The sequence below is a fragment of the Lissotriton vulgaris genome, chromosome 5, assembly GCF_964263255.1.
Source record: "Lissotriton vulgaris chromosome 5, aLisVul1.2, whole genome shotgun sequence".
Lineage (NCBI taxonomy): Eukaryota > Metazoa > Chordata > Amphibia > Caudata > Salamandridae > Lissotriton > Lissotriton vulgaris.
The window spans coordinates 1,560,350,583-1,560,371,517 of record NC_141693.1 but is presented as its reverse complement, the minus strand read 5'-3'; the positions used below and the strand labels follow the sequence as shown (position 1 = coordinate 1,560,371,517).

At 46.0% G+C, this 20,935-nt stretch overlaps 1 protein-coding gene across 1 annotated transcript in view; it reads left to right on the top strand.

The window, feature by feature from the left end:
* Window positions 1–20,935, top strand: part of CHD8 (chromodomain helicase DNA binding protein 8) — a 911,220-nt gene that overhangs the window by 154,650 nt on the left and 735,635 nt on the right. Inside the window, exons 4-6 of the mRNA XM_086919771.1 lie at window positions 7,330–7,733; window positions 18,157–18,280; window positions 18,414–18,605. Coding sequence (XP_086775897.1) covers window positions 7,330–7,733; window positions 18,157–18,280; window positions 18,414–18,605 — 720 coding nt within the window. The remainder of the gene's footprint in view (window positions 1–7,329; window positions 7,734–18,156; window positions 18,281–18,413; window positions 18,606–20,935) is intronic.

Sequence of the window (20,935 nt, the reverse complement as noted above, 5' to 3'; positions counted from 1 at the left end):
TGTGTGTGGTAGTGTGTGTGTGTGCGGTTGTGTGTTTGTGTGCCTTTGTGGTTGTGTTTGTGGTGGTTGTGGGTGTGGGTGTGTTGTGGGTGTGGGTGTGGTGTGGGTGTGTTGTGGTGTGTTGGGTGGTGTGGGTGTGGGTGTGTTGTGGTGTGTTGGGTGGTGTGGTGTGTTGGGTTGTGGGTGTGTTGGGTTGTGGGTGTGTTGGGTTGTGGGTATGTTGGGTTGTGGGTTTTTGGTTGTGTGTTGGGTTGTGTGTTGGGTTGTGGTTGTGTGGTGTGTCGGGTTGTGGTTGTGTGGTGTGTTGGGTTGTGTTTGTTTGGGTGGTGTGTTGGGTGGTGTGTTGGGTGGGGTGTGTGTGGTTGTGTGAGTGTGGGTGTGTGTTGTGTGGGTGTGTGTGTGTGGTGTGGGTGTGTGTGGTTTTGGGTGTGGTGTGGGGTGGTTGAGTGTTGTGTCTTGTGGTTGTGTGTTGTGTTTGTGCGGTTGTGCTGTGTGCTTGGAGTTGTGTGGTTCTGTGGCTGTGCGCGGTTGTGTGTGGTGGTGGTTGTGTGTATGTGGGTGGTGGTTGTGTGTGGTGGTTGTGTGTATGTGTGTGGGGTTATGTGGTGTGTTGGGGTTGTGTGGTGTGTTGAGGTTGTGTGGTGTGTGTTGTATTGTGTGGTTGTGTGTGTGTGCTGGGTTGTGGTTGTGTGTGCGGTTGTGTGTGTGGTGTGGGTGTGTGTGGTTTTGGGTGTGGTGTGGGTGTGGTGTGGTTGTGTGTGGTTTTGGGTGTGGTGTGGGTGTGGTGTGGGTGTGGTGTGGTTGTGGTTGGGTGTGTGTGTGGTTGTGGTTGTGGGTGTGTGTGTGGTTGTGGGTGTGTGTGGTTGTGTGTGGTGTGGGTGTGGTTGTGCTGTGTGTGGTTGTGTGGGTGTGTGTGGTGTGTTGTGTGTGTGTGTGGTGGGTTGTGGTTGTGGGTTGTGTTGTGGTTGTGTGTTGTGGTTGTGTGTTGTGGTTGAGTGGTGTGGTTGAGTGTTGTGTCTTGTGGTTGTGTGTTGTGTTTGTGCGGTTGTGTGTTTGTGCGGTTGTGTGTTTGTGCGGTTGTGTGTTTGTGCGGTTGTGCTGTGTGCTTGGAGTTGTGTGGTTCTGTGGCTGTGCGCCGTTGTGTGTGGTGGTGGTTGTGTGTATGTGGGTGGTGGTTGTGTGGTGTGTTGGGTGTGGTTGTGTTCGTTTGGGTGGTGTGTTGGGGGTGTGTGTGGTTGTGTGGGTGTGTGTTGTGTGGGTGTGTGTGGTTTTGGGTGTGGTGTGGGTGTGGTGTGATTGTGGTTGGGTGGTGTGTTGGGTGGTGTGTGTGGGTGTGTGTGTGGTTGTGGTTGTGGGTGTGTGTGTGGTTGTTGGTGTGTGTGGTTGTGTGTGGTGTGGGTGTGGTTGTGCTGTGTGTGGTGTGTGGTTGTGTGGTGTGTGGTTTTGTGGGTGTGGGTGTGTGTGGTGTGGTGTGTGTGTGTGTGGTGGGTTGTGTTGTGGTTGTGTGTTGTGGTGGGTTGTGTTGTGGTTGTGTGTTGTGGTTGAGTGGTGTGGTTGAGTGTTGTGTCTTGTGGTTGTGTGTTGTGTTTGTGCGGTTGTGTGTTTGTGCGGTTGTGTGTTTGTGCGGTTGTGCTGTGTGCTTGGAGTTGTGTGGTTCTGTGGCTGTGCGCGGTTGTGTGTGGTGGTGGTTGTGTGTATGTGGGTGGTGGTTGTGTGTGGTGGTTGTGTGTATGTGTGTGGGGTTATGTTGTGCGTGTGGTGTGTGTAGTGTGGTTGTGGTTGTGTGGTGTGTTGGGGTTGTGTGGTGTGTTGGGGTTGTGTGGTGTGTGTTGTATTGTGTGGTTGTGTGTGTGTGCTGGGTTGTGGTTGTGTGTGCGGTTGTGTGTGTTTGCTGGGTTGTGGTTGTGTGTTCGGTTGTGTGGTGTGTTGGGGTGTGTAGTGTGTGTGGTTTGTAGTGTGTGTGGTTTGTAGTGTGTGTGGTTTGTAGTGTGTGTGGTTTGTAGTGCTTGTGGTTTGTAGTGTGTGTTGTGTGGTTGTGTTGTGTGTGTGTGGTTGTGTGTGTGCAGTTCGTGTGTGTGTGTGGGTGTGAAGTTCGTGTGTGTGTGGTATGTGCGGTTCGTGTGTGTGCGGTTGTGTGGTGTGTGCGGTTGTGTGTGTGGGTGTGTGGCTGTGTGTGGTGGTTGTGTGTATGTGTGTGTGGTTGGTTGTGTGTGTGCTGCTGTGAAGCCTGTACTTGTATGCGCTCGTGGGACCTATGCATTGGGGTGTTGGGAGAGAGGGAGAAGGTCGGGCAGAGCAGGGAATGGCTGTGGGAGGAGGAATGAGGATGCGTTGCCGTTTGATTGAGAAAGGCTCCGTTTGTGCTCAGAGGTTGGGGCGGGCTTACAATGCGAAGCGGGGGGGGGCGCAAAAATATCTTCAATGAACGTGCTGCACCACTCAAAACAAAAAAATGGCGGCGCGGCTCAATAAGTTTATTTACCCACACTTCTGTTGAAAGTGTGCGCCTGTGTTATAAATAATTACAACAAGGGGTGGTGAGGGACAGAGTCTCTGAATTAAGCAGAAAGCTCTCACCCAGTCAAGAGATCAGGGCTAGATCCAACACCGTTTTTTAGCTCACTGCACCATCCCAGTTTCAGAACCTGGCTATATGCAAATTAGTCTGTTCCTGTCCCAGTGCATGATGGGAACAGGGCAAACCAAACTACAAAAGCCAATTCTTACACTGGGAAGGAAACAAGCTCCCGGGGACCGGTTTCTGGCATTACAGCCGTCTTCGGCCCGGTTTGCTTGAATCCTGATGGTGCAATGAGCAAGGGTCTCACATCTGAGAATACCCTTCCACGCTTAGGGTGGACAAAAATATTTACAACAAGGGGTGGTGAGGGACAGAGTCTCTGAATTAAGCAGAAAGCTCTCACCCAGTCAAGAGATCAGGGCTAGATCCAACACCGTTTTTTAGCTCACTGCACCATCCCAGTTTCAGAACCTGGCTATATGCAAATTAGTCTGTTCCTGTCCCAGTGCATGATGGGAACAGGGCAAACCAAACTACAAAAGCCAATTCTTACACTGGGAAGGAAACAAGCTCCCGGGGACCGGTTTCTGGCATTACAGCCGTCTTCGGCCCGGTTTGCTTGAATCCTGATGGTGCAATGAGCAAGGGTCTCACATCTGAGAATACCCTTCCACGTTTAGGGTGGACAAAAATATTTACAACAAGGGGTGGTGAGGGACAGAGTCTCTGAATTAAGCAGAAAGCTCTCACCCAGTCAAGAGATCAGGGCTAGATCCAACACCGTTTTTTAGCTCACTGCACCATCCCAGTTTCAGAACCTGGCTATATGCAAATTAGTCTGTTCCTGTCCCAGTGCATGATGGGAACAGGGCAAACCAAACTACAAAAGCCAATTCTTACACTGGGAAGGAAACAAGCTCCCGGGGACCGGTTTCTGGCATTACAGCCGTCTTCGGCCCGGTTTGCTTGAATCCTGATGGTGCAATGAGCAAGGGTCTCACATCTGAGAATAGGGACAGACTGATTTGCATATAGCCAGGTTCTGAGCTGGGATGGGGCAGTGAGATAAATAACGGTGATGGATCAAGCCCTGATCTTTGGACTGGGTAAGAGTGGTCTGCTTAATTCAGACACTCTGTTCATCACCACCCCCTTGTCTAAATCGTTTTTGGCCACTATAGGTGTGGCAGGGTATACTCAGACATGAGTCCCTTTCTCACTGCTCCATCAGGATTCAAGCAAGCCGGGCCGAAGACGGCTGAAATGCCAGAAACCGGTCCCCGGTAGCTTGTCTCCTTTCTGGTGAAGAATTGGCTTGGTAGTTTAGTCTGCCCTGTTCCCATGATGCACTGGGCCAGGGACAGACTGATTTGCATATAGCCAGGTTCTGAGCTGGGATGGGGCAGTGAGATAAATAACGGTGATGGATCAAGCCCTGATCTTTGGACTGGGTAAGAGTGGTCTGCTTAATTCAGACACTCTGTTCATCACCACCCCCTTGTCTAAATTGTGTTATAAATAAAGCACGATATGAGTTCTGGGTAAAATAAATGTGTTTTTTTAAAAAAAGCAGTCACAGTGTTCAAGAAAAGCACGGTGTGCGGTTTGTAAAAAGAAATAAAATGTTTTAGCTACAAGATGGCCCTTCGCGTCCTGCCGCTGCTTTTGCATGTTGGAAGCTGTAAAAATCTACGCACTCAGATATTTACCAGTTGTGACTGAAGCACCGTCCGTGCGTGTGCTGAGAACATGAGTCGTGTTTTTTTCTGCAACTGATCCCAGTTGTAAAGGTTTAACCGAAAAAAAAAACCAGCATGGGGGAAGCAATTTGCTAAAGGTATTATGAGCAGGGCAGCAAATGTAGGAGAGAGCACAATGTAGTGCTTGGAGGAGAAGCATACGGGCAAGAAAACAAAGTAGGGGAAAAGCACACAAGGGCGAGCACATTAGTGCTGGGAGAAACACGTGTGCAGAGAAAGAGCAACACACCTCGAAGGAGCAGAATGTTCGAGGCAAGTGGGCTGCTGAATCCATATCTGTGCATAGATCGCCGCCTAGTGTTGGGTCCGGATGATTGCATATTGTTGTCCTGGAAGAGTCTTCTAAGTATCACGAGATAGGTGGCTCCTCCCCCGGACTACAGTGTGCATGGGCATCCTCTCCATCCTCAGATTGTTTTTTTCCGCCATTGGGTTCGGATGTACTTTTCTTCACTCCAGTTCGGAAACTTTCTAAAGGCCAAAAGGCCTTCGGGGTCATCGGTATCGTTTCGATCGGTGCCGAGTTCTTGTTCCAGTTCTTCTGGGGTGAGGGGTCTGTGGACACCAGCAGATGCGGTCAGACACATCAATTACCTGGAGTTGAAGACAGTTTTCCTCGCTATAAAAGCATTCCAGACAAAGCTGTACAACCAGAGAGTGTTGATCCAGGCAGACAACACAACAGGGATGTTCTACATCAACAAACAGGGTGGGATACAATCAGCCCCGCTTTCGAAGCTAGCGCAGGAGATATGGAGATGGGCCATCCCACTCAAGATAGACCTACTAGCCATACATCTACCAGGAACAGACAATGTAGAAGCAGATTGGCTCAGCAGACAGACATCGGCATCCCACGAGTGGGAGCTCAATGCACAAGAAACAAGGAGGCTGTTCGACAGGTAGGGGACACCGTCGGTGGACCTATTGCAACACGCCAAAATCAAAATGCCGAAACTTCGCATCCAGGCTGCCCGGGGAGGGGTCCCTGGGGAAGATTGGTCGAGGACATTTGCTTACGCTTTTCCCCCGATACCCCTGATGCACAAGGTACTCAGCAAGTGCAAAACGAGCAACATGACCCTTATACTGGTCGCACCGCAGTGGGCCAGGCAGACCTGGTACTCGCAGATCATGGAGATGGCACAGAGTGCACCCCACAGATTCGGGAGAAGGAAAGACCTACTCTTCATGCAAAACGGAGAGGTGCTGCATCCAGAGCCAGGGAGCCTGAGCCTAGTAGCGTGGCTCCTGAGGACATAGAGTTTGCGCATCTGAAACTGCCAGAAAGCACCCTGAGGGTACTTCGGGAGGCCCGAAGGCCCAGCACACGAAAGTGCTACGTATCAAAATGGAAGAGATTTACACTGTGGTGCAGGAGGGAAAAGCTACACAAAAAGATGCAGAAGGACTCAACGGTGCTAAAATACCTCACACACCTGCTCGACAAAAACCTAAGCTCATCCTCTTTAAGAGTTCACTTGGCAGCGATAGTCTCTTACACAAGAGGAGAAACATGCAAGAGTTTCTTCACATCACAGGTTGTTAAGAGATTCCTGGAGGGAGCAAAGAGGATCGCACCACCAAAGAGGGTGCCGCCACCTGCATGGAACCTTAACCTAGTCCTAACGGAACTCATGAAAGAACCTTTCGAACCAATTCACAAGGACTCCCTAGAAATGCTGACCCATGAAAACAGCCTTTCTGGTAGCAATCACCTCACTGCGCAGGGTGAGCGAGCTACAGGCGCTAACGCTACAAGAACCCTACATCCAGATACACAACGATAGGGTGGTGATGAGAACGGACCCACACTTCATGCCAAAGGTGATGTCAAGATTCCACATGAACCAGACTATACGAATGCCAAGTTTCTTCCAGAAACCGGCCACAAGCGCTGAAAGGGCTCTGCACACCCTAGACGCCAGAAGAGCAGTCATGCACTACATTGAGAGAACGAAGAAACACAGGAAAACAAAGCAGTTCTTTGTGTCCTTCGCTAACAGTTTCGTCGGGAAACCAGTAACTAAAGGAACAATTGCGCGATGGATCGCCCAAACAATACAGTTTTGCCACAAGCGGGCAGGACAGGAACTAGCAGTGGGGACACGTGCCCACTCTACCAGGAAAAAGGGAGCTACAATAGCCTTCCTAGCTAACACACCCATTCAGGACATATGCCTAGCGGCAACATGGGCTTCGGTGCACACGTTCACGGAGCACTACTGTGTGGATATACAGATGAACAAGGAAGCACAAGTCGGACAGAAGGCGCTTCAACACATATTCCATAACCAACGCTCATCTTCCACCCAGCCGCCACAAACATGAGAAACCGCTACAAAGTCTATGCACAGCATAGTGAATCCAGAAAGATTCACGCTGCAAAACAAATAGTTTCTTACCTGTTGGTGTAGTTTTGCAGCTTGAAGATCTTTCTGGATTCACAAGCGAACCCACCCACCTCCGCTAGAGGGATGAGACTGGAGAGAAAAGGGGAGTTGAAATGGAGACAATACTTGGAAAAGAAACTTTAGAGGTTAAAGCAGTGAATGACTTAGTTGAACATTGCCATACCTTCGGTAACAGAACGAACACGAGGAAAAAGAATCCGAAGATGGCGCCCAAAAGTGTAAGCTTCCGCAGGAAGCGTGCCGACGTCACCGGAAATACACCAAAAGGGGGGACGTCGACGCCCACCTGGGCTACGGAAAAAAAAAAAAGAAAAGACTACGATTCCAGCCCCAACCACTAGACCGCGGAATAATGCACAGCATAGTGAATCCAGAAAGATCTTCAAGCTGCAAAACTACACCGACAGGTAAGAAGCTATTCGTTATATCGTGCAGCTGTAATTAAGGAATGACTTGTGCCTTGTGTCTCCTCATTTACTCCTGCTGAGGATGGGACAGCATTTATTCTGGAAAAGACAGTTGATTCAAAGCTGCAATTTAATAATGTTATACCATGGCATACTGTGTAATAGTTTCTGTAACTTAATCATTAGGTTACACTACTGTGAAAAATTCTATTTTTTTGTCTTTGTAGACTACAACTTCACAAGGCAGCACTCCGGGCCTCTCTGTGGTGAAAGTCCTTACAGCTAGTGAGGTTGCATCTCTCTCCTCCCCTGCACCGTCTGGCAAAGTGGGAGGAACAGGGGAAACACGGAAGCTGGAGCACCAGAAGAAGCAAGAAAAGGCAAACCGAATTGTAGCGGAGGCCATTGCACGTGCTCGGGCTCGGGGTGAGCAGAACATCCCAAGGGTCCTGAATGAAGATGAGCTGCCTGCTGTGTTGGCTGATGATGAAGAAGGAAGCCTTGGTGAGAAGAAGAGGAGAAAGAGGGCCTCTGGTATCCGGCTTGGACGAGGCGAGAAGAACAAAGATGAGAAAACCAAGAAGGTGAAATCATCTTTGTCATCCAAGTCCAGAGGAAAGTCCAAGACCAAGTGAGTTGATGTAGTTGAATGGATGTTGTTTCTATATGTGTAAGCATTCCAGGGCACACCTCTTCTGGAAGAGGGTTTGAGACTCCTACCTTGCATTGGATCACCCTACATTCTTTCTTTGAATTTGTCCCGACCAGTTGCTGGGAGCTTTGGGTAGAGAATAGGTATGTCTTGAGCACCGTAAAATCTATGCAGAATGGTAGGTACTTAAGAATAGTACTTACCTCCTTACTTATAGTTGCATCGTAGCATGTGTACATTTATAGTGGTATTCCAGGTGTTTCCTGTATTTAGTAAATAGTGAGTTTTGTAGCGTGAATCTTTTTTTGCTCTTCTGGCTCAGTGATTTGGGTTTTCATGGCCATAACTGACATTATTGATGCTTTCCAGTTAGATCAGAGAGCTCTCAAGAAGATCCATAAAAGTGCGAAATGGTCAGGAATCACACCTTCACATAAATCTGTTTGAATTGAGGGCGTTCGCAGTTGTCTTTCAGAAAGTAGGTTGTAACTGCCAGTGTGATCAACATGTTGCACATCAGTGAGGTAGGGGTCATGGGATCTTACCCAATCTCTATTGAGCCATCAACACTGTGGTTGTGGGTCATCAACAGAGATATTGGTCTCACTGTAGTTCATCTTGCATGACACCTAAATACAAAGGCTGAATTCCTAAGACCAATGATATTTATGAATCTAGAACAGGAGCTTTTGTCAATTCATTTCAATATATTAAGCATTTGGATCTCCAGTGAGATCCACTTGAAACATTTCAAGTTAATCATAGCAAAACCCAACAGCCTTTTAAACAATACTTAATTAAAAATGTATCATTAAGAACATAACAATTTCCAACATCACCTCTAGGATATTATTTAAACATCAAATATATTAACATTAAAAAGCAGTTTCATCTAATGACATGTTATGGAATATAGTGCTTCATGTATCAATAATAGCAAAACATTAAGTAAAGTGCATCTAACAGCAGCAGTAGAGTAGCAGCAATCTAACCAGTATCTCCGATTCTAGAACCATAAAGAATTAGGTCCTGTTAAGAATAAATACTATTTATCTAAGGTGCATCAAGAGTAGCAGCGATATTTCCCTTTAAAACTTTTTAGATGAGCAAAGGAACCTAATTGGTGCAAACTGAGAATTAGCAAGTCCTAGTTGAGGTCTTATAAAACCATTTAAAATATATTAATAAACTCCCTAAAAAAGTTAAATACATTAATGCATACTATTTCATTTTTGGACAGAGCAGATATTCTCTAGCTGATGTAACATTTTTAACGCCATTCTGGAATGTAATCGGAGCAGGACAAACAAACAAAACCTGATCGAGATTCTGAGTAGCCTGATTACAAAGGTTAACATTTATTCCACCTTCCCTGCTGGGTGACCAATTTCCAATTAAATCATTTAAGGGTAAGCGGTTCATCCGGTAGAGAATAATCCATCTACGAATACTGTGGCTTAAGTTCCAAAATAGATATTTCTGAGAAACTCTCAGGGAAGCATACTTGACTATTGTTTCCAGTCTGGCTCTTATTCTGCAAATCCCAATATCTCTCTGATAGCTAATTAAGCCCCTAGAAATCTTTTTAAAAGATTTTAATTCTTTAGGAGATAGTACAAAATCCTCTTGCGCATTAAAATGTTGCAGTGCCAGAATGAAATCGTTACAGGAGTATTTATATATTTATCCAACAAAAATTTCCTGTTGAATATAACTCCGCAAAGAAAGAGGTTCACTATTCTTTAATTGATATCCCCCATGAATTACCCTAGCTAGTCCTTGTGAAAAGGAATTTACCAAGCCGAATTCTAGCCTAATAGCAGCTATTGGCACCAGTGTATTAAAGTTGCATATTTTGCGAAACATTTGGCCTTCGATCTTATTCAAAAAGCTCCATTCACTTACTGGTATAGATTAAATTGCATATAACAGGTTAGGGGGATTTTGGTTTTAAAAGCTAAAAGCAAATGTGAGAAATATCTTCGACCCATCATACTGTAAAATAAGCGAAGGCCATTTGCATGAGACGTTGCTTTAGAAGAGCTATGATCAATATGGGCATTAATCCTTGTACTACTTGAAATAACTTTCCCCAGATAAAGGTAAGAATCTACAATCTCCAATTTTTCTGATCCAATTCTCCAATTGAATTTACACTGTTTTCTGTTTTTTCTGTGTTTTAAAACCAAGACCTTGCTTTTAGAAACATTTATTTTCAAAAATTGTACAGATGTATAATTCTGTAGACGTGACAATTTTTTATTCAAACCTATAAGGGTCAGGTCCATAATTACAATATCATCTGCATACGTAGACAAGATAAGAAAAGGAGTGGCCCCCTATCTTTGGCGCGTCTCCTTCCGTTGAAGAAAAACTATCCGGTAGATCTTTTACATATCAAGAAAGCAATAGAGGTGCTACTAGGCAACCTTTCTTCAGTCCGTTTTCCGTAGTAATAACTGAAGATAGGCCCGGAGTTCCCCCCCATTAAAACCCAGCACCATGCTTGGGAATGTAAAGCGATAACTAAGGATAGCAAAATTGGAGGCATCTACTTCATCAAACGCAGTAGAAAAGTCTATGAATGCTACATAGACATTTGTTTTGTGAAAGACTGTGTATTTCTCTTTTATTAATTTCAACATGCAGATGTTATCTAAGGTGGAATGATTTTTCCTAAACCCTGCTTGCTCAATGAGGAGGATTTTCTCCTTCACTACCCAGTCAGAAAGATTCTCGAATACTGCGGGCGAAGATTTTCCCTACTGCGTCTAATAAGGCTATTTCCGGTAATTACCTGGAAGGTGTCATTCGCCCTTTTTGTGCAGCGGAATTGGGATACTACCAGACCATGGCGTGGGGGTCCGCCTGTATCGATAGCAGTAATCAAACAAGGGATAAGGTGTGTTGCCCATAATACAGACACTTTTTTTTATAATGAACATGGGGATTTCATCTGGGCCCATTGCCCCTGAGGCTCTCATTTTTTTTTTTAGATCAATCTAACAATTTCTTCCTTAGTGGGGGGATAGATTGAAGTTTCTGAGGTGGTTATTCGAGGGAAGTCTGGCGAAAGGGAGTTTAAATTAGCGGACTAAAGACCTAGTAGATAGGATTTACATTCTTTTTCATTTATTGGAATATGAAGAGATTTAATTCTAGTGCCACAACTTTCTGCAATTATTTCCCAGTATCGTTTTGAATTGTTTTTGGCCGCAGCTTCTTTTAATTCGACCAATTCATAGTCCTCCTTTTTTTCATTTTAAAGAACTTTTTTTCCGATGTATTTTGCTCTTTAGTAGACCTATTAGTCTATTTCGTTGAGGAGAGTAATTTCCAAATTCGGCCCTTACTAGTTAATGTATATCCCTATATATTTGAAGTAATGGATTAAAACTTAATCTCAGCTTAATTTTTGAGTGAAAAATTTTACAGGACTAAACCATAGTTTTTATAATAGGACTATAAAATTCTAGTAAATTATTTCAGAGGTGATCGTAGACTTCTGTTACTCTAATCTGCTAATCACCTATTGAAACAGTTGAGGACTCTTTTAATTTTGAGACAGCCAAAGAATTCCAATAAATTCGGCTGTTTTGTTAAAAGCTACTGCTTTATCCCTAAAATTCCATGAGCTCTCCCCAGAACAAGGCCAATCTAATGTTAAACTAATGACCATATGGTCACTAAATTGATTTTCTAAAATTGCCAAATTTGATAATCTATTAAAGAAGTAGGTGGAGGAAGTTACATAATCAATAATGGAGCCACCCATCGGTCCCTTAGGTGTATTTTTCGCTGGAATATCTTTTCCTAGTCTCCCGTTGACTACTACAACCTCCAAGTTTCTTAAGCCTTCTAATAGGATTACTCCTCTTTTATCCGTTCGACTATGATTTGGGAATAGAGCCGGTGATATATTTAATGCTTCCCCTTCAATAGAGTTAGCAAAAAGCTCCAAACTATGGGTGGATACTTTAGCGTTCAAGTCTCCACCAACAGTAGATTCCTACATTCTAAATTTTCGAAAATTGATAATATGAAGGCAAACAAATCTTTCAATAAGTATGTATTAGAAGCACCTGGAGGAATATGCAATCGCAATTAAAAGGGAATTGGAGTTATGATTAACCTTAGTCTCAAACTTAATTGCGTGAAATAAATTAGAGGAATGTGTGTAAGAAAGTGGCTCTATATATACTGGAATAAAGTAAGGTACAGTGTGTATAGAGTCCCCAATCCCCAGAGGTATGCCAGAGGTCAAAGTCAGATATGACCTTACTCTCTAAAGTGATAACTTGGTTGAGCAGTAAGGCAGTATGAGTACAGTGTAAAGCATTTGTTGTACACTCTGTCAGCAAAAGGTTTTACACACTCAAGAACTGAACTCTAGGCCAATTGTTTTTATATCAAAAGATATAGTTTTTATTTTAGAACCAACAGGTATCAAATTATACTTTTCTCAATATGAGTGACTTTAGGTTATTACTTTGCAGAAAGGCAATAAACTTGGTAAGTACAATAGCTACTGGGGTTGCAATAGGCAACACAATTCCAAACACAATTTAACATTGAGCTCAATAGGGTTTTCTACATAAATGCAGTTGATAACTTTAAGGATTACTTTTCTAACCACAGGACTGGATCCTGGGTTCAGTCCCGAGACCTAAGCTGTAAACAGTTAAGTAAAAGCGTTTTGGTTATAGTTGTAATTTTTAAAGAATATAAATGCATTTCCCAAGTTGACACTTAAAAAACTTTCCATTGAAAAACTAGCAATGTTATCCTATGGAAGGAAATTCAAGTCACAGGTAAAGTAGGTACTCGTTACTTTTGTAATTCAGTACTGGACTCCTAGGTTCAGCACGAGGACCTCTACCTAAGACAGGTAAGCATTTACTTTTTCAGTATTTGGTACGATTTTTAAAGAAAATTTGTTGTTTGCAAAAATCGACAAAGAAATTTCACAGAAAAACGGTCAATGGTTTCCTATGGAAGAAAATGCAGGTAACTGGTAAGTACAGTTAAGATTACTTTTGTGGTTCAGTACTGGTGAGTATTTCGGAATTCGTTATTCGGCTGCTTTTAGATGAATATTTTAAAGTTTCAAAACTCCATACTTAGAAGAAATTTCTGTGAAAACTAGTCAATGTTAGCCTATGGAAGGAAAGTGAGTCATCGGCTGTTCAGTAAGTACTCGACTGGTGGAGTTAAGGTTCTGGGCATAGACTCAGGGGTCTCCCAGGGTCGGAAAGGTACAGTAGTTCAACCCTCCGCGGCACAGGGGCAGCCGGGAGCAGAGAGAAGGCCCAATGCAATCCCATGGAGGGTAGGGGGCCTTCGGTTGGTGGCTGCAAGCAAGCAGGCCATGCGGCTGTGGGAGCTGAGCTCCTGCTCACTTACTCAGGGCAATCGGGGAAGTAGAGGAGGGTAGTTGTTGCACTTCCAGTGGCACTCGGGCGGTTGGTTGCAGGGCGCTTTTGAGCCGTCGGGCGCTCAATGTTATCCAATGGGAAAGTTAAAAGGTGAACAAAGGCTGCAGGCTCGGGGACAGAGATTCTTCAGGTTCTTCCACCACTTCGAGAGGTATGTTGGGATCTTGGAGAAGAGGTAGGTACCCCAAAGGAAGGTAGAAAGAGAAGCAAAGGCCCAAGGGTCTGCCTCCGGTCACCCGGAAGTGGATCTGTTCCTGGGTTTCAGAGGAGAGCAGAGGCAGTTTCAAGGGGAGGAAATATTTTAATACTGAAGAATTCGTTTTTAAAAAATTTTTTGGACACTGTACATATCTGGAAATAAGAATCGCCAACGTGATTTAATCCATTTAGCCTTGAGAAAGCCCCGGCGCAATTCGCCATGAGGGGGCGAAACACGTGTCGGCTGTCCTTGTCATATGAATTAAAATAAAGACATTTTGCTACAAACAGAAATGTCTCTGTCCTCCATACTATGAGCTGGATAAAACGGATACTAATCCTGGAAAACTGAATAAATTCTATGTGGAGATCACACTTACAACTTCTCAAAACTGTACCCCAAAGGAAGGTGCAAGGGGCCGCAGGGCGCCGGGTGCAGTGGTGTCTGGGAAATCTTACCGTCGGCTGGTCGCGGTTGGAGGGGTCCCTGGTTCTGAGGCTGCAGGCGCCGTCTGGTTCGCCGAGGAGGGTCTTTGGGCACTGGACTTCGGGTCCCAGTCGCCGGGGGGACGTTTTCGTGGTCTTGGGTCACTCAGGCACAGGCCTGGCTTGGCAGAGTGGGCTGGGTTTGCGGTTCCTGGCTGGCACCAGGGGTACTGCTGTTGGAGTAGAACCACTGCTCATGGGAGTCCCAGTCTTTTTGAAGGGTCGAGGCAGGCAGGTCCTCCGGGGTTGTCGAGGTTGCTATCCGCAGGAGACCCTGGACTTTCACAGGAGCAGGTTCAAGGATCAACTGGCCTATAGGGTTCTGGGGCCAAGTCAGTGGGTGTCGTCCTTTTGTTAGCAGCTGCGCGGCAGGTCTTCTTGTTTATTGGCCTTCTTGTTGTTGCAATCAGGATCTGAGGAAGGAAGGTTCAGGGAGCCCCTAAAATCTAAATTTAGGGGCGTTACAAGTAGGGCAAGGGCAGGGACCAATGGCTCCCTGTCCTGGGCTGGGTACACCCCCTAGCCTGCTCCTCTCCTGTGGAGGTGGGCAAGAGCCTAGCTGTGATTCGGCAGGGCTTCCTATCTTCAAGATGGCCTGAGCCCAGGTTTGTGCTTCACCTCGCCTCTCCCACCTGAGGGGTGGAGTTGGCATAGGCTGGCACCCCCCTCTTCCTGACTTAGGGTTTCCCGCCAGAGTGGGCGTCAGAACTGGTGAGGACCAGTTGCTGAGTTCAGCAAATGGTCTGGAGAAGCTCACAAAGGCGGAATGCCTTTGAAACTTCCCCTGCCCATCCTGGGGGAGGAGGCTTGGCACCTCGTCCCAGGATGTGCATTGTTGCAGGCCCAGAAGAGCGAGGGCTCTGCACCCGGGGGACAAGAAACATGTCTGCTGAGGGGCAGCCTAGGCAGCCTCTCAGACAAGAAGTGGATTGTAGATTCGGTTTCAGCGGGTATCTGTAAGATGCCCACTGTAGTGCATTTTACATTAAATCCCACACTGGCAATAGTGTGGGTCTAATGTGCTGAGAAGTTTGATATAAAACGTGTCCGTCTTCAGTTTAGCCATTATGGTGCTGTGGAGTTTGTATGGGCAACCTCCCAGCACCATATACTCTTAATGGCATCTATGCACTTACAAAACCCAGGAATGGCCCTGGGTACTGTAGGGGCACAGGGCTCATGCGCCTGTGTCCACACCACTGGCATAGGGCACCCAGCTAGAGGGGTGGCTGATGTATGCCAGGGCAGTGGGTCTGTGGGCATGGCACACAGGTATGTGTGCCATGTCCACTCTGTTTAGGTCTGTACTTAGACACTCAGCCTGCCAAGGCAGTGTGTGGGCCAGGGTACAGGGCCCCTAAGGATGGCACAATAAGTGCTGCAGCCCTTAGGGGTCTCCTCTGGTCACCAGACCCTGGGTACCTAGCGGACCATTTATTAGGGGCTGACAGGTGGCCAGAGATGCCAATTGGATTTTAGTTTCAACACAGTTTTAGGGAAGGAACACAGGCCCTGGTCACCTGGTTGGCAGGAGCCCATGGCACATTCAGTCAAAGCACATCAGCAAAAAGTGGGGGCATACCCATGCTAGAAAGATGGTACTTTCTCACAATGTGTGATTGTTTTGTAGGACCACTTAAGGCTTGATTTAAGCAAAATAGCGATGCCACCTTTCGCATGTCCCCTACTCACTGGAGACGCAGGGCGGCTCAGCACATAATAATCTTCCATAGACCAACTTGTAACAATCCAGGACTCTTAAATGCATATTATATCTGCGTTCGGATCATGCAACAGCCATTTATTTTGACTTGTGTTTAGGCCGGCTGCATTCCAGGAAACCAGTTTAAGGTCCTTGCTAGTAAGAGTTCCCAGACCTTAGACCTACTGTACTGTTTGTGTTCAGGGCCCCTGCCACCCAGCTCCATTTCTTGTTTTATTCAACTACAGATAGTACTCTACCGCTGTTTTCCTCTGGTTAGAGGTAAACTCCCCTTCCATCCTTGCAGAGGGAGATCTGCAATACCCTTTCTCTTTCCAAGTGGTAAGGATCAAGGAACGATGGATCTTCTATATGGAGAAGCTGTCTATTAATAGATTCTTTTTCAGGGGCTTTCTCCTCATAGGGGACCAGTACATCGATACCACAGCACTGTAATTTATCTAAGTTTGAGATAATTAAATGTGACGTCACCTTGGACCCAATCGTCACGCTGGTCCCCTCAAGATAGCCATATTTTAAAACTTGAATCAAAACCAAATCGCTACTCTGTATTATTTTTAGAACGTACATTTCGGCAAAGCAACTCAATAAAATAAGACCTATTCATGTATATCTCGTAATCAAAAATAAAATCCAAAGAAAAAGGGGCAGGAGGCTGAGTGCTGACATAATGATTTGTCAGAACTGGAGTGCATGCTCTGTTATCCTTAGGCTTTCCTTCATGTAGACCTATCTGTTACAGGTGAAATAAAAAACTCATGGTGCATTGTTCAAAAGGAAAAGGTTTATAGCTGGGTTCGTTGTACATGCGGTCATTATGCCTTTGCTCCACTTATTTAAAAAAAATGAGGAAACCAAACCAGTGGTAGTTGCCCCAAGCCAAACTAACAATCGTAATTATTGCTATTCCCAAATTGTTCAAGGGGACCAGTTAATTAAAATTGCAACAATTGAAATAAGCACAGATCCAGAATAACCAGCTGTCACGTTTCACTGTAACTCCGATTTCTTTGGGAGTAGCAGGTTTCCCATTGTGTCTAGTGCATTTTGTAGATGGAATCCCAACAGCCCAACATTGTTCAAAGTCCATAACTTTTAGTGGTAAGTAACCATTTTGTTTTGCATACTGTACATTGATTTTGTAATGATATCCTGGTTCACCCCTGGGGGTGGGATTGAAAGCTGATTGAGCCTGCAAACAAATGTTTTGGTACTCTTTTTCTCACTTGGATGCCCACACATTAGTGTTGTGTGGATAGATGACCACATGGCTGCCATACATATGTTGTTAATTCGAATGTTTGTTAGAAAGGCAAGAGTGGATCCCTTTTTCCTTGAGGAATATGCTCTGGGTTGCGGGCTCTGTGCTCTTGCCTCTGTATGCACACCTGACTTTTGGTAGCATATGTTTGAACTATCCATCTTGCAATGGTGCCTTTCGTCCCTGTGACACTTTATTTGAATTTCCAAATGATAGATAGAACTAGCTTCCTTTTCTGATTTCCTTTGTTTTTTTGACGTAGTACATTTTGTTCTGTGCTGCTCCAGCGTATGCAGGGCTTTTCAGTCTTGAATTTTAGGTTTCTGAAAGAAACTGGTAGCTGAAATGTTTGGTTCACTTGTAATGGTTCGATGATGCTTGAAGGAAAGCGTAAATGTGTTTGCCTAACTACCCTGTGTTTGTTTATTTGCAGATCAGGCTTTTGCATGGTTAGGGCTTGCAGCTAGTCACTCTTCACAGTGATGCAATAGGAATTAGGAGCGCATTTAAAGTTAGAAACCTTAGTTCTACCTTGTGGAGCGGTTCAAAAGGCTCCTTCCTTAGTCGATTCAGCAGCAGGTTGAGGTTACACATGCGCATCAGTGCGGATCTATGAAGTGCTTTTCCCTGTATGTCCTCTTATTGTGAGTTACTTATGCTGCAGATGCAGTTTCTTTAAGTTCAGTGAAGGATAGAGATTGTGACCACTGATCCAAACGGACAACGAACCCCAGCCAGTGTTTGCACCACTTCCCTGGTAGAAACCACTTCCCAGCACATGAATATAGCTGAAGATTGTACGGGTCCAAATTGATCTCTAATTGAGCGCTCTAGAAAAGAAAACCATGGAAACACAGGTCGATACTAGCAAAGCTATTCAGTTTGGCAGAACATTAAAAGTATTCTAGCTTCATGTATTATAACTCCAGGTGCAATTTTGGGTAAAGGGTTTCCTTCTTTATCACATGCTTTAATGACATTGGGGCTATGTGAAGAGAGGGAAGTTGTAATAAGAAAACCACTTTCATTCCGGGGAGCAGCATAGGTTTCTTTTGCCCTTCCTTGAACTCCTCACATAATTGAAGACTTCTTGCTTTATTGTCTGAAACGAACATCTTTTGGTTATGCACATCAATAGCTCTTCCACTCTACAAAAGCAATTTTTTTTCCATCTTTCTATCAACTCAAACCACACCTGCAGACCTGTTCTTTAACTCCACCTGCATCTTTTTTTAATATATCGTCCTTAACGACATTGGGTTGTTTAATTAACTTGTGGACCCCAATTATCATTTACAGCACCATTACCCCCATAGTGGGTAAAAAGCGGAAGCGGAACGTCTCTTCCGACAACTCTGATGGAGAGCAGGCTGCTGCTGGCCAGTCCACAGACCCACAGGATGAAGATGAGAACTGCATTCAGGTAAGATAATGAAATGTGGAAGTGAATGTCGGACCGGTCTGGATTTGGGAAGAGATCCGTACTCCTGACTTTGAGGGAGTTGCTGTTATTAGTCTCTGTTGATTTGGTTAATTGACTCCAAACATTCTTTCAGAAGAGGCGCTCCAATCGACATGTGAAGCGCAGAAAGTACACAGAGGACCTGGACTTTAAAATAACTGATGATGAAGAGGATGAGGATGTGGACGTTACAGGGTTGGTGAAAATGGAGCCTGTGGTAATCCCTGAAGGATTGCCTCCCCCAACAGAGCCAGCAGAATGTGTCCCTTCAATGCAGTTCTTTGTGGTGAGTAGTACTTTGGAGTAAGGGGTCATTGAGAACAGAAGATTCCCTGTGCATGTGGGAGTATACTGATTCCCTGCTGGAAGTGTAAATTAATGCCCCTTCCAGTTCAATAGGAACTATCTATTTTGTCAAGGCTGTAAATCCAGTGTCTTTGTCTTGCCCTTGGAGCTTGTAAAACCAAATGTTGTTCAGATTATCTTGAGCTGTCCCTTGGGGTACAGTAAGTTAAGATACTTTTCAGTGGAACAGAAATTAGATTTAGTATTTCTCACACCTGATCTAAGGTTTGTAGTTCAAATGGACAACATGAGTACTATACATTATATTTGGAAGCAGAAGCATGCACACTCGCCACAGGATGCTCACAATTTTAACATTCTTCATTAATATTTCACGTTCAGGAAACCAAACAACTTAAGCAGACAAAAAATTGCAAAGCCTCTCTTACAGGGATTCTCACCACAAGTCTCTGGGAAATGTACTAATAGACTGGGTCTGGGACACTACGACTGCTTTCTATCTCTTCCAATGATCCTTATGGTGGTGAAGAAATTGATACAGTCCCAGTTGACTCTTTCAAATGAAATGAAATACAAGCATTTGTAAAGCTCACAGCTACCTCCAGAGAGGTGTCCCGGCGCTGGGGGACGTCGGGAAGATTAGGCGAGCTATTGCCCAGTCACATGGTGCTCGGCTAACCTGCCGCCAGTGCCGGGGGTTGAACCATGAACCGGGTTGTCCGGAGACGGGCACCCTGGCCGCTGCGCCACACCTCTTCCTTTCTGACCGTACCAGCATAGGCATGTCTATCATGGTACTCTAAGAGAGGTTCTTAAATCTACATTAAGGATTTTCCTGGTGTCAGTTTTTGCTTAGTCAGCATAAAGGGTAATTGAACTATCCCTTTGTTAAGTCCCTCAAAAGTGTTCAATTTAGCAGCTGAGATTTTGAATATGATTATTTATAACTTTTGCGGGAAAGTATGTGAATCTTAAAGGATGGTAGAAAGCCTACCACAAGAACATGTTATGTGACAAAATAGGAAAGTTTTGTCAACTATTGCACTTCTTTCAATCAATCAATCAATCAACGACATTTATAGAGTGCACTACTTACCCGTAGGGTCTCAATGCGCTTGGGGAGCGTTACTGCTCGAACAGCCAGGTCTTGAGCTTCTTCCTGAAGGAGAGGTGGTCTTGGGTCAGGCGCAGGTCAGCCGGGAGGGAGTTCCAGGTCTTGGCGGCCAGGTAGGAGAAGGACCTTCCTCCTGTTGTCGCTCTACGGATGCGTGGGACGGCGGCGAGGGCGTGGCTGGCGTTTGGGAGCGTAGAAGTTGATTCGGTTGTTGAGGTAGCTCGGGCCTTGATCGTGTAGGGCTTTGTGTGCGTGGGTGAGGAGACAGAAGGTGATTCTTTTGTTGACGGGGAGCCAATGCAGGTCTCTCAGGTGTCCGGAGATGTGGCTGTTTCGCAGGATGTCGAGGATGAGTCTGGCTGAGGTGTTCTGGATCCGCTGGAGTCTCTTCTGGAGCTTGGCGGTGGTTCCGGCGTAGAGGGCGTTGCCGTAGTCCAGTCGGCTGGTGACGAGGGCCTGGGTGACGGTCTTCCTGGTCTCCGTGGGGATCCACCAGAAGATCTTCCGTAGCATGCGCAGGATGTTGAAGCACGACGAGGAGACGGCGTTGACTTGTCTGGTCATGGAGAGGGAGGAGTCCAGGATGAAGCCCAGGTTGCGTGCGTGGTTCGTCGGTTTGGGTGCGGTGCCCAGGGTGGGGGGCCACCAGGAGTCGTCCCAGGCGGAGGGCGAGGAGCCCAGGATGAGGACCTCCGTCTTGTCTGAGTTCAGTTTCAGGCGGCTGGTCGTCATCCACTCGGCTACATCTTTCATCCCTTCGTGCAGGTTGGCTCTGGCGGCGGCGGGGTCGTTGGTCAGGGAGAGGATCAGCTGGGTGTCGTCGGCGTAGGAGATTATGTTGAGGTTGTGTTGGCGTGCGATGGCCGCGAGGGGGCTCATGTAGACGTTGAACAGGGTAGGGCTCAGCGAGGATCCTTGAGGGACGCCACAGATGACTTCGGTGGCCTCTGACTTGTACGGTGGTAGGCGGACTCTCATTGTTCTTCCGTCGAGGAAGGAGACGATCCATTCCAGTGCCTTCTCCTGGATTCCGACGTTGCTGAGGCGCTGCACTAGGGTGCGGTGGCAGACAGTGTCGAAGGCCGAGGAGAGGTCTAGGAGGATGAGGGCCGCTGTTTCTCCGTTGTCCATCAGGGCTCGGATGTCGTCGGTGGCGGTGATGAGGGCGGTCTCGGTGTTGTGGTTGGCTCGGAAGC